Source organism: Barbatula barbatula, assembly GCF_947034865.1.
Source record: "Barbatula barbatula genome assembly, chromosome: 1".
NCBI classification, from domain to species: domain Eukaryota; kingdom Metazoa; phylum Chordata; class Actinopteri; order Cypriniformes; family Nemacheilidae; genus Barbatula; species Barbatula barbatula.
The window spans coordinates 26,817,151-26,829,836 of NC_136766.1; the positions used below are offsets into that span (position 1 = coordinate 26,817,151).

Below are 12,686 nucleotides of genomic sequence, written 5' to 3' on the forward strand. Positions count from 1 at the left end.
CTTTTTTGTGCCTGCCATGAATTACCTAGCCACAATATGCAAAATCAGCCAAATTACCACTGTGACATCAGAACCAAAAAAATAGCAAGTGTAAATTTGATGAGCAAGGCTCCTTGAATGACGACCATTTATAGACCATGTATAAATCAGTTAAGAACAGTTTTATTCAGCACTTAGCAATTTCAAATTACAGTCGACTGAAGCCAAATTCCTTGACATTGAGGGGCCCAATAGATACTTGCTCCCAACGTAGATCTATGGAGAACAGACTAGTGAGCAACTTCCAAGACCTAAATCAGAATCATTTGTAGTTCATCCAAGTATTAACCCATACCTTTAAGAACCTGATCGCTTACACTACTGCTGCTACAGGTCGAGTCACAGCAGCCACACACCTGATCAGATTCATCTACAGACACCCACCTGCCACACAAAGACACAGCCTCAATGATAAACGTCACCCTACTGACCCAGTGAAGGCTTTTGGGGGGAAACATACCCATTAGGGGAGAAAGAGCAAGCCTTCTGCTCAGGATTTGTTGGAGTGGCTACAGGAACCGCCTTCAAAATGCATGTGATGTAGACCTGCAAAGACAACAGGGTTAAAAAACAGTGCACTATAATGTACTCGTAACGAAGGCAAATACATACCAGCCCACTGTCCACTTGCTGGAACCTGAAAGCTTCCAGCTGAAACTGCAGTTTATCAATTTGAGTTCGAGGCAGATAGCGAGAGCTCGAGCCTGTGAACTTGGCATCAACCAAGCACCTGGTGAAGAAAAGAGTTAAACACCATGCAATACTTCTAGCATGGGCTGGGCAAAGGGCCATGTCTTACCCATTATTCTCAATGAAAGAGTATCTGGGGTCAGAGTTCACATCAGGGGACGAAGTGGCTACACAATGGTCCACAAACACATGGAGGGGTACATGGTTGTACATCTTCACAGAGGCCTCGATATTCACAATGTCACCCAGGAAGTACTGGTTTGAGGGTCTCTCAAACTGCCACTCATCTGTTTCAAAGACAAATTAGACAAGGTCTACAAAATGAAGTTGAAACTACATTAAAAGCTAAAGCTGTATAATACAAACCAGTCATAAGCTTGAGGGAGAAGACCAACCGCTCTTCAGCCACCTTTGTAGCTGCAAATGGTACCCAAGTGGGCACCAGGACATTACTGCTCACATTATGCATTCTGTAGATTGTAGAAAAAGTTGGTCACCACAAACTGCAATATCTTTTTCTACACACACACACGTATACAGCCATCTTCTGCTCAGAACCTCACCTTGGATAGTGACACTCAATACTGACAACAGCACCACTACTCCTGACAATAGGAACTCCAAATGAAGCCTCTTGGGGAGTATAGACAAGGTTGAAGGCATAAACAAGGTCATCTTCGGTTTCCTAAAGAAACAAGAATGTTACCCAAATTCAGAACCAAAACACTTTTGGCAAGTAGAGGATCAGTCTTCTCACAGTTAACATGCTGCCACATCCATGCAGTTCGGACTCAAAGATGAGCACTCGAGCACTATTGTCCTCCCCTATTGGTTCACAGCCTCCCAGTGCAAAACCAGAAGCCATTAGTGGTTTCCCAGTCCCAAAGAAGTCTTCCATCACTTCCACATACACTGAATTCTCACCGCACTGAGCCCCTACACTATTGGGAGAAACAGGGCGCCGCAGCTCAAAAGGAATCTCTGGCTGTACCGGTTCTTCTGGCAATCTTGGAAAGGCCCACGTCAGTTTTTCCATCGGACCCTGCAAAAGCTGTTTAGACTGAACACTGACAGGATCTTGACCAGTCTGCATTGAAAACTGAGAAGGAAATCTCTGTGGCACAAGAATGGGGTTGTTAGTTTGGGGAAACTGAGGCATCCTAGTTTCACTCTGCTGAGAAACTTGCATATGTGACCGAGGCCTAAATGAACGAGGCTTCTGAGTTTGGGCCGATCTTCCCCGCCATTGTGCAGCAGACAAGCCAAATACAAGCACCAAGCCTAATCCTAGTTGCCACAACCCCATCATTGTTAAACATGAGTTTCCATGAAGCATTAGGAACCCTGAATCAAAATTTAAACATTTGGAAATCAGGATGGCTCCGCCCCTCTAGTGATTACCATAATGCTTATCTAGACTTGTGTATTTGCCTAACCAGCTTGCAACAGGTGGATGTTGTTGGACGCAGATGGAAATCAGGATTTTAGTACTTTGTATTAAGAGCTTTACTCTTGCTTATTTTAATTGGACCTTTCAAGTTCAAACACAACCAACCATACAGCATACCTGCACTTTTTGTTTTGTTTCTTGTACTTTTTATGAATTCAGACACATAGCCACGCACAGACTTGTAATTTATAAAGTATCTAACATAGTAAAGCTTAATAAGCAAACTTCACAGGGACTTTAATCATTACAGCTCAAACTATTTATTGTCATTTTTCCCTCCCCATCCCAATTGTATTGTGATTAGACTGTGTGAACGGATCTAGATTGTGTGGTTGTATGTTAAACTTGATTCAGCATGACCTATATTATATGCTGCACAGCACATAGACAAAATGGCAACGTTTGCATCTCATGAGACACGTTATGAATTCTTATAAAATTCAATTCACCTATTAAGCGCAAACTAACAATACAAATAACACAAGACTACAGATGAATAAAAAAAAATAAAGGAACAAAAGAAACTGTTTTCATCGAATAATGTTTTAACGTCTGTGCTTCAATATCCTTGCGCATCTTTAAGTGGGTATACGGAAATCCTTGATCTTTTATAGTGGGTATCCAGCGTATACCTTCCGATCACTAAGGGCATAGCCCTCAAAAATGGACCACAGGGATATTACTTGTTCAGATAACTTTTTTTGGTATAGACTATTTCCGAGCACGCATGCACACTTTTGTGGCCCTCACTGCAGTTCATTTCTGATAACAAGCTAAATAAATAACAAGTAACTTGCATTAGCTACAATTAATTATACTCTACATTCATATAATTTGAACAAAATATATGTTTATTATCATAGCCAGACTGATTGACAAACACAGAACGGAAGTTAACTTTCGGGCCAGGTGTGTGTATCCGATGAAATCCTCTTTACAAAATAGGTCATATAATGTCAGTTTAGATGCATGGTGAAATGAATTGACACCTTTAAACCCTGCGCAGAAAGTTATCATTGGTGTACATCTATAGTGGAGTTTTGGTTCCTTGCCAGCGATCCCACTGGCTTACTCACTGGGAGACTGCTGATTTAGTTTGCGTTTAAACTTGCGTTTAATAACACACATGCATGTTAACATACTTTATCAAATATTTTTTATTTCTGCACGTATTGGAATTATTCCAAATTGATTTGGTATATTGTAATTTTACACTCCCAGTCCTGATAACAATATTTAAAATAATAATATACCTAAATGAAATATACTTCGATTGAATAATTTAAAGTTTCTGACAATCCACTAACATCAGTGTAGATTGCACAGAGAAAGACGTTCAATAATAACATGTATCTTAATGCCACACTATTCTCTTTAAGGTTTCCCCTAGTATTATGTTAATTCATTTTTTATTATGATAAAAAAGTAAAGCAACAATGAAGGTTGTGAAAAGCGCTATATAAATTGAATTGAACTGAATAACAAAGATGGATTAAGAAATGTAACATTAATGAATATTGAGACAAATTATGGGAAGAACACTGAGGTTTTCCCTCTCTTGAGTTTCTAGTTACACCAGGGGCCGTTTCAGGAGGTTTTGGGAAAACTCTGAAATGAGGGAAACTGGGTTTTCGGTTTCAGAATGTGAGGTATGACAAACCCAGAGAATATGGGGTAACTAAAGCCCATTTTTAAAAGATAGGTAAGTTATACTCAGAGTCAGTAACCATAGTAACTTACTCTGTGAACCTAACCTGGTCGGGAGCAGGTTTTCTATAAACAGAGTTTCTTTCGATCTCCTCCGCCTTTTTAAAGCAAGTAGTGTACCTAATTCATATATTCATTCATACAGTCATTCATGGCACACATTTTGATCACACAGACACCAACTAAGTGACTTAAATGCAATTTGTGCTTTTGTAGAGGATAAATAAAACGCATGAATAAAGTATGTCTAAATACAGGCATACATGCAGAAATGAAGCAATAAACATAGGCTAGATGTGGAGCCATTCCTATCCAAATGTGCTCCGAGAAGAGATCGAACCGTTAGAATCTGACACCCTAACAAGTGATCATGACATCTCATAATTATCATTATAGAGCACTTATGGGGAGTGAGGACATAACAATGTTTTATTATTTCTGTTTCGTTTCTGTTGTTTCATTCATTTACTGATTAATGTATTTGTTTACTGGTACATTTATCTATTTTTTAATTGAAACAAGAGTCATTTTCAGCACATTAGTAAATCCACTGCAGAGCAGAAAGTGTGCCTCACTCTCAAGCGCTTTCTGCCCCCATGTTCCGTTGCCATGGTGAATCGTCGTATCGGAGCTCCATTGATCATGGCTCGTCATAGTCGTGACGCTTCACTCAAGATAAATCTACCCCGAGTTGATAGAACTAACTCAAACCAGCAGTTCTGAAACCAAAAAATGAATGTTTCACATCTCGGTGAAAATCAACTCAGAGTTCACATTTTAACTCAGTGTTGGTTGAAATGGGCCCCAGAGGAGAACAGTTTGGCCATTCTTGTTTTGATTAAAATTATTTGTTGAAGGTTCTTGTTAGAAATGTTTCCAAATTAGTTAAACACGTTGCCATAACTTCTATTTGACATCACAATTGTGTTAGAAAACAGACAAACACATGGGGTCAGCGTTGAGCTATATAGGCAGGATAGATCATTAAAACAAAATGTATGGGGCAAATATAAAAGCAGGGATAGGGGGTAGAAGAGGGTATGTCTCTTTAAATGAGGGGAACATACTCTCTCCATGTCCCATACTCTCACTGCTGTCCCCACCCCACAGATATTGACCCAGCTAGCTGACCAATCTGGGTGGCAGAAACTGTGTGGCTTCAAATAATCCGGAGGCTGTTTGTAGTTTAAGTAATCTTATTTGCTCCAAGTGAAGATACAAGGGATGGGAAACCCATGTATTATGGATTATTTGATATTTTTCTGCTTTTTCGGTGGGACTATTACCAAAAATCTAAAGTCTTAGGTTATGAGTTTAATACTCATAAGTCATTCAAAAAAATGTCTACAGGCACCCACTGGATCTGCCTTTGTGTTTGCAGCCTAATACTGCAGAGAAAAACCTATTTTTAGTGTGAAAAAGAGTTGAAAGGAGGATGGGAAATACTGAGAGAAAACAATTGAACCCTTTCAACCACAGATGAGTTGCAGTCTCCAACCAGCTCAGTCCCGGGACTGGGGGCACAAATTCAACAATCAGTCCATCAACATTATACTTTTGAGGACGACATTGGCTACTATTAACAGTTTAATTGGGGAGATTACATGTGTGTAATTATATCTGCACCAGCGTTAATCTTGGTTGGGTGACAAGAGGAGTGTGACACGAAGTATGCAACAGTATCTGCTTGTCATGTGAAGACAAAAATGAATCTGGGTCTGCAGGGTGTCTGAATTATCTGTCTGTTGCTAAGAAGCTAGAATTATATTTTGAAACGTTAAGCGATTAGCATGGATGAATAGTAATTTGAACATCCTCAATATGTCAAGATAACATATGTTGGTCATGAAAGTTTAGATGGATGTTTAAACACTCAGTTTAAAGAAAAAAAGTTATAAAGAAATAATATTAATGACACTGTTTTGGTAAAACAGGTCAGGTTTATTGTCTGAGTTGGAAAATTCTCCTATGGAATTGAGATGGCGAGCCTCCCAAAAAGAAAAAAAGAGTTCTGAATGCTGAAATCTAAGCCTGGGAAAATACACTTGCTGTGTCACGAGGACCCTTTTTCCGTCGTGCTATAACCTCAACCCTTCTTCAGTTGGGAGGACATTCTTTTCCACTTTGCACTGGTAGGACTGAACTGATTTCACGCACGCACTGGACTTTATTAAAGAACTTTCTGGACGGTGTTCGTGAGACAATTCAGAAAAAAAAGTTCTAACAAGAGTATAGTTCACTGAATATTGTTGAATGTAAATCAGATGTAAATTTTGGATTTTTATTTTTATCATTTCAGTTTGATATATGTTTTAGTTGGGTTTAAATGTGGTTACATGACAATGTACCCTGGTTAAGGAAATTATTTGGTTTGTCTAACGGTATAGGAGGTTAAAACTAAAAGCTAATTTGAATAAGACCCTAACTCTAAATTGAAGATCAGTGAACCTTAAAAGCTGTCCAAAATCAAGATCAAATCAGAGTTGTGCTGTACTCGATAACTAAACAAGGATAAAGGTTGAACAGCAAAAGCGATAAAATGCTGTTTTAAGAGAATACGAAAAGAAAACCAAAGACAACACCGATAACTCATGTTTTTCTGCATACATTTTCTTGTTTTCTTGTATTGTTTTATTTTCAAACCGATTCATGTTGTTTACGTGACTATTCAATCAAAAATATATTTTCTTTGAGTATTTTAGCTGTTGTATGATTTATTTACTGCCAGTATTTATTCTGTTCTCCACTTACCTAGAAACTGGTCCATTGCTCCAACCTACATTGCGGGCACTTGTTACATAAACGTTGTCTATGAGCAAATACCAGGCACAACAGGTGTGGATCCCTACACACATTGGAAAATCAACTCGGCCTTCTAGTTTTCATGCTACTTTCTAGAAACAATTAGAAACTAATAAAACAGATTATACAATTAGACTGTATGGGCCCACAAAGCGAATTAAACCATACCTAACTAGTCTATGACAAAAGATATCTTAACCGGCACACATTTGACTATGAGAAAGTGTTCTAAAATAGATAGTGGATTCCAGATCTGCTAAAAGTAAGTACACACATACAACAGATGAAAGACATCAGGGACCCGTTTCAGAAAGCAGGGTAAGTGCAAACTCCGTGTAAGTTAACCCCAGAAAACGGGATACTCTGGGTTTTCAGTTTCAGAACGCGATGCATATCAAACCCACGACCACGGGGTAAGTGAAGCCCGTTTCAGAAATCAAGGTATCTTATAGTTAGAGTGAGTAACCATAGTAACCTACTCTGTGAACCTAACCTGGTCCGGAGCAGGTTTTATTCCACTAACCCGAGGTTTGTTACAAACTCCGCCCCCTTTTAGAAACGCGAGGGGTGATGAAATTGCCTACGCCGTTTGTTTATTCATTCGTTTTCCTTAATCGCGCACAAGTTCGTAACACAGACAGTTAAATGGCATGTCTGTTTATTCAGGAACCCGTAGTAGATGAGGAAACAGCATTAATTTTGGTGAGAGTTAAATTTACGTCGGGAGAGAATATATGGTGAAGCCCCGTTTGGATGTTTTATCATATCCGGAGGATTTTTTTTTGAGCAATACCGTTTTCCCAACCTTTCAAACGTTGTGTTAAAATGCAGATTTGTAACTCTTTTGTTGTTCTGGAAAGAAAACAAGGATAAGAATATTTACTCGCTGTGTTTCATAAAGAAGTTATCTAGTTTGCAAATGTATTTAAGAACCATCTATTTTAAGACTAAGATTCTCCAGAGTATTTTAAAATTAAACATGATTCGATGACCACAGTATATTTTGTTCATTTGTGCTATTTGTTTTGTTTGATTATGCTTAATAGGTGAATTCAAAGTGTTTAGAAGGTAATTGACATTACTTGTTATAAGAATTCATAACGTGTCTCAAGAGATGCAAACTTTCCCATTTTGTCTATGTGCTGTGCAGCATATAATATAGGTCATGCTGAATCAAGTTTAACATAGAACCACACATTCTAGATCCGTTCACACAGTCTAATCACAATACAATTGGAATGGGGAGAGAAAATTATAAATTCACAATAAATAGTTGAACTGTAATGATCATAGTCACTGTGAAGTTTGCTTATTAAGCTTTACTACTTTAGATACTTTCTAGAGTATTAATCTGTGCGTGGCTATGTGTCTGATTTCATAAAAAGTACAAGAAACAGAAAAAAAAAAAAGTGCAGCTATGCATGCATTTGGTTATGCTTTAACTTGACAGGTCTAATTAAAATAAGCAAGAGTAAAGCTCTAAAGACAAAGTGCACACATCCTGATTATTATCTGCGTAATAAATGTCCAACAACCTCCACCTGTTGCAAACTGGTTAGGTAAATTAACAAGTCTAGAGAAGCATTACGGTAATCACTAGAGGGGCGGAACCATCCTGATATCCAAATGTATACATTTTGATTCTGGTTTCCTAATGCTTCATGGAAACTCATGTTTAGCAATGATGGGGTTGTGGCAAGTAGTATTATGTTTGGTGCTTGTTCTTGTTGGTTTGTCTGATGCACAATGGCGGGGAAGATCGGCCCAAACTCAGAAGCCTCGTTCATTTAGGCCTAGGTCAAATATGCAAGTTCCTCAGCAGAGTGAAACTAGGATGCCTAAGTTTCCCCAAACTAACAACCCCATGCTTGTGCCACAGAGATTTCCTTCTCAGTTTTCAATGCAGACTGGTCAAGATCCTGTCAGTGTTCAGTCTAAACAACTTTTGCAGGGTCCGATGGAAAAATTGACTTGGACCTTTCCAAGACTTCCAGAAGAACCGGCACAGCCAGAGATTCCTTTTGAGCTGCGGCGCCCTGTTTCTCCCAATAGTGTAGGGGCTCAGTGCGGTGAGAATTCAGTGTATGTGGAAGTGATGGAAGACTTCTTTGGCACCGGAAAACCACTAATGGCTTCTGGTTTTGCACTGGGAGGCTGTGAACCAATAGGGGAGGACAATAGTGCTCGAGTGCTCATCTTTGAGTCAGAACTGCATGAATGTGGCAGCATGTTAACTGTGAGAAGACTGATCCTCTACTTACCAAAAGTGTTTAGGTTCTGAATTTGAGTAACATTCTTGTTTTTTTAGGTAACTGAAGATGAGCTTGTTTATGCCTTCAACCTTGTCTATACTCCCCAAGAGGCTTCAAATGGTGTTCCTATTGTCAGGAGTAGTTCTGCTACTGTCAGTATTGAGTGTCACTATCCAAGGTGAGGTTCTGAGCTCAGGATGGCTGTATACTAATGTTTGTAGTAAAATATTTAGATATTTGTGGTGAAGAGCTTTTTCTGTAATCTATAGAATGCATAATGTGAGCAGCAATGTCCTGGTGCCCACTTGGGTACCCTATGCAGCTACAAAGGTTGCTGAAGAGCGGTTGGTCTTCTCCCTAACGCTTATGACTGGTTTGTATTATACAGCTTTAGCTTTTAATGTAGTTTCAACTTCATTTTGAAGACCATGTCTATTTTGTCCTTGAAACAGATGAGTGGCAGTTTGAGAGACCCTCAAACCAGTACTTTCTGGGTGACATTGTGAATATTGAGGCCTCTGTGAAGACGTACAACCATGTACCCCTCCGTGTGTTTGTGGACCGTTGTGTAGCCACTTCATCCCCTGATGTGAACTCTGACCCCAGTTACTCATTCATTGAGAATAATGGGTAAGACATGGCCCTTTATTCAGCCCATCCTAGAAGTATTGCATGGTGTTTAACTCTTTTCTTCACCAGGTGCCTTGTTGATGCCAAGTTCACAGGCTCGAGCTCTCGCTACCTGCCTCGATCTCAAATTGATAAGCTGCAGTTTCAGCTGGAGGCTTTCAGGTTCCAGCAAGTGAATAGTGGGCTGGTATGTATTTGCTTTAGGTATGAGCACATTATAGTGCACGGTTTTGAAAACTGTCTTTGCAGGTCTACATCACATGCATTCTGAAGGCGGTTCCTTTAGCCACTCAAACAAACCCTGAGCAGAAGGCTTGCTCTTTCTCCCCTAATGGGTATGTTTCCCCCCAAAAGCCTGCACTGGCTCAGTAGGGTGACGTTTATCATTGAGGATGTCTTTGTTTGGCAGGTGGGTGTCTGTAGATGAATCTGATCAAGTGTGTGGCTGCTGTGACTCGACCTGTAGCAGCAGTAGTGCAAGCGATCAGGTTAAAGGTATGGGTTAACACGTAAACTTGCAAATTCTTATTATGGTCTTGGAAGTTTCTCAATATTTGTCTGTTCTCTATAGATCTACAGTGGGAGCAAGTATCTGTTGGGCCCCTCAATGTGAAGGAATTTGGCTTTGGTCGACTGTAATTAGAAATGGCTATGATGTCAAGTGCTGAATAAAACTGTTCAGTGATTTATACATGGTCTATAAGTGGTCGTTCTTCAAGGAGTCTTGAACATCTAATTAACTTTTTGGTTCTTATGCCACTCAAAGCCTTTCTACCTTAAGCGGTAATTTGGGTGAAAGCCAGGTAATGCATGGCAGGTAAATGATTCTTGACTAGGACCTCTGCTGGCAAAAGTGAGCGACTGCGCTGTTGCAAAATGTTTCACAACAGACCACAAAAAATAAATGAGATTATATGAAGTTAATGACAGCAATCTGTTCCAATGCATATGAGTCAAAGATAACGTATAGTGGGTGTAGACATTTTTCTCTAAACTTTTGTAACTAATGAATAAATGCCGACACAGTTTGTTGCATTCTATTACAAATAGCTTTCCTGTAGCTCCGTGGTAAGAGCAGTTTGTTAACGCAAGGTTGTGGGTTTGATCCTAAGGGATTGCTGATACCCTTCAAATGTATATGCATATACATAATGCTATGCAAGTCGCTTTGGGTAAAAGTGTCTGCCAAATGCCTATATGTAAATTATTCACTGTAGTCTAGTAAGGCCCATATGCTGACTATTTCAGATTATCAAATTACTACCTAAAATAATCTATGAAGATGTGTTCCAATACTTTTCAGCACTCATCACGAGGGAGTCTAGCTGTATAATTACCCAGATCCAAAATTCTTGCAACAATGAACTCTTACAGTAGGCTATAATCAAACTATAAAATGCAAAGCAATACAGTACACCTCAACAACCTAAGAGCGAGCCCTGTGTTGTGCTTTCTAGAACATTTCAATCTGAGGTAAGGAGTCACTTTAGAGAACGAATCAAGCATTGATACAAAGCTTCACTGAAAATCTACATAAAGATGGCCTAGGCCAGGGGTCTGTATCCTTTTTGAAGTGCTGTGCCATAAATTCTTTTCATGGCAACCACTGTGCCATTTTAAGATCAACGTTTAGTATTCCATGTAATTGTACCACAATATTTATTTTTAGATTGACACTATTTGTATACTTATACTATATGACTATAAGACCGAAAAAAATACAATTGAATAGACTAAGATTTTTTTTCAATAAAAAAAAATTGCACTGATTTCTTAATTTTAAACTGTTTATGCAAAACATTTTGCTCCTTTGAAAGGAAGACAGCAAGAGTATAAAACACAAGTAGTATTGGAATCCACTTCTAATGCTGCTTTTTCACATGTTATAGTTATCATCTTTATTTTTAAAATTTATTTAACAACTGAAACGGTTACATATGTATATAAAAAAATTATAGAACAAAAAGCAGAGCAGCAAGAGTTTGTAAAACAAATAATACTGTAATCACGTTTTAATGCTGCTTTTCAGTGTTAAATCAAGGATTACCAACATGGCCCAGTGTAGGCGAATGCAAGATTAAATAGATGTACAGTACTTATTAATACTACTTGGTGTGAGCCCTGGTCCTGTTTTCCTTTGCTGAGCTCTGTTACCTTGGGAGTGTAGTATGTCACCTTAAGTTTCACGCATGCTTCGGAATGATCAACAGTCAAGCGATTGCGAGAGGGACAGAGCACATATTGAGTATTTTCGTTTTACGTATCTCTTTTTACATATATCTACATTTATGCATGCATTTGAATATTAACCAACATGATATATCTTTATTTGTGCATGCATTTGAATATTAATCTACATATCATTTCACATTGCATTTTTAATATCACACTTTTTTATTATCACACTTTTTATCAGTCATGAAGCATTGAGAAGTATTCATAGGAATAATAGAATAGAATATTAATTATTAGAGATATAATCAGAAACCATATTTAACCACATTTAATTCAAGATGATTGTGAGCAAATGACTAAGATGATTTAATGACTTAATGTTACAATCAGTAGACCAAATGACTTAATGTTACAATCAGTATACCTGTTTAATGATTAGTTACATAAAAATACTTATATAGCATGCTTAAGAATACTTTTCAACATTTTACAGCAATGTAAAATCCAGTGATGTCTGTGAGGCCTAGAGGCCTGAGGCCTAAGGTTCAAATAAAGTTCAGAGGATGAGATACAGAAAACTTAGTTGCTTTCCTCTAACCAATGCATTGCATGGTCAAGGACACATTATGAGTTCACCAAGTTGCTTCACCGGAAGAGAACCGGAAAAGTGTCCAAATATGGGCACATTAATTATTTGTTAATGCACCAACCAAGATTCCACGATTAAAAACGTATCCTGTTGCCTGGGATCTATTGGTGGCAGAAATAGGGTTATTGGTCATTAAAAATAAGAGATAACGGGAATTTGCCTGATTGGTGAAACAGACGAACCCCCTGCACCAGTTTTCACTATAAATATGGGGTTGAAAACATATTTTTAGATGCTTTGGGAAGATCTCACTTTGTTTGGCATGCGCAAATAAAGTTTACTTTTTGACACC

General features: G+C 38.5%; 2 protein-coding genes across 2 annotated transcripts; one reads left to right on the plus strand and one right to left on the minus strand.

Annotated features, from left to right (window-relative positions):
• Window positions 1-29: 29 nt before the first annotated feature.
• LOC306891753 (zona pellucida sperm-binding protein 3-like) lies at window positions 30-2,107 on the minus strand. The gene is made up of 8 exons (XM_079452255.1): window positions 1,487-2,107; window positions 1,293-1,414; window positions 1,096-1,199; window positions 839-1,016; window positions 652-769; window positions 500-585; window positions 335-423; window positions 30-255 (listed from the first exon to the last, which is right to left on the minus strand). The coding sequence occupies exons 1-8, from the start codon at window positions 2,063-2,065 to the stop codon at window positions 188-190; spliced, it is 1,344 nt and encodes a 447-aa protein (XP_079308381.1). The 5' UTR covers window positions 2,066-2,107; the 3' UTR covers window positions 30-187.
• Window positions 2,108-8,280: 6,173 nt separating this feature from the next.
• On the plus strand, window positions 8,281-10,268 carry LOC306891922 (zona pellucida sperm-binding protein 3-like). Its single transcript, XM_079452548.1, has 8 exons — window positions 8,281-8,924; window positions 8,997-9,118; window positions 9,210-9,313; window positions 9,393-9,570; window positions 9,640-9,757; window positions 9,820-9,905; window positions 9,980-10,065; window positions 10,142-10,268. The coding sequence occupies exons 1-8, from the start codon at window positions 8,343-8,345 to the stop codon at window positions 10,207-10,209; spliced, it is 1,344 nt and encodes a 447-aa protein (XP_079308674.1). The 5' UTR covers window positions 8,281-8,342; the 3' UTR covers window positions 10,210-10,268.
• The last annotated feature ends 2,418 nt before the right edge of the window (window positions 10,269-12,686 follow it).

Coding starts and splice junctions, on each gene's coding strand:
- LOC306891753 (XM_079452255.1), bottom strand. CDS start 2,065: ATGCTTCATGGAAACTCATGTTTAACAATGATGGGGTTGTGGCAACTA. Junction 1,200..1,292: donor ATTGAGTGTCACTATCCAAG/GTGAGGTTCTGA, acceptor TACAATCTACAG/AATGCATAATGTGAGCAGTA. Junction 586..651: donor AGCAAGTGGACAGTGGGCTG/GTATGTATTTGC, acceptor TTGTCTTTGCAG/GTCTACATCACATGCATTTT.
- LOC306891922 (XM_079452548.1), top strand. CDS start 8,343: ATGCTTCATGGAAACTCATGTTTAGCAATGATGGGGTTGTGGCAAGTA. Junction 9,906..9,979: donor TGCTCTTTCTCCCCTAATGG/GTATGTTTCCCC, acceptor TTTGTTTGGCAG/GTGGGTGTCTGTAGATGAAT. Junction 10,066..10,141: donor TGCAAGCGATCAGGTTAAAG/GTATGGGTTAAC, acceptor TGTTCTCTATAG/ATCTACAGTGGGAGCAAGTA.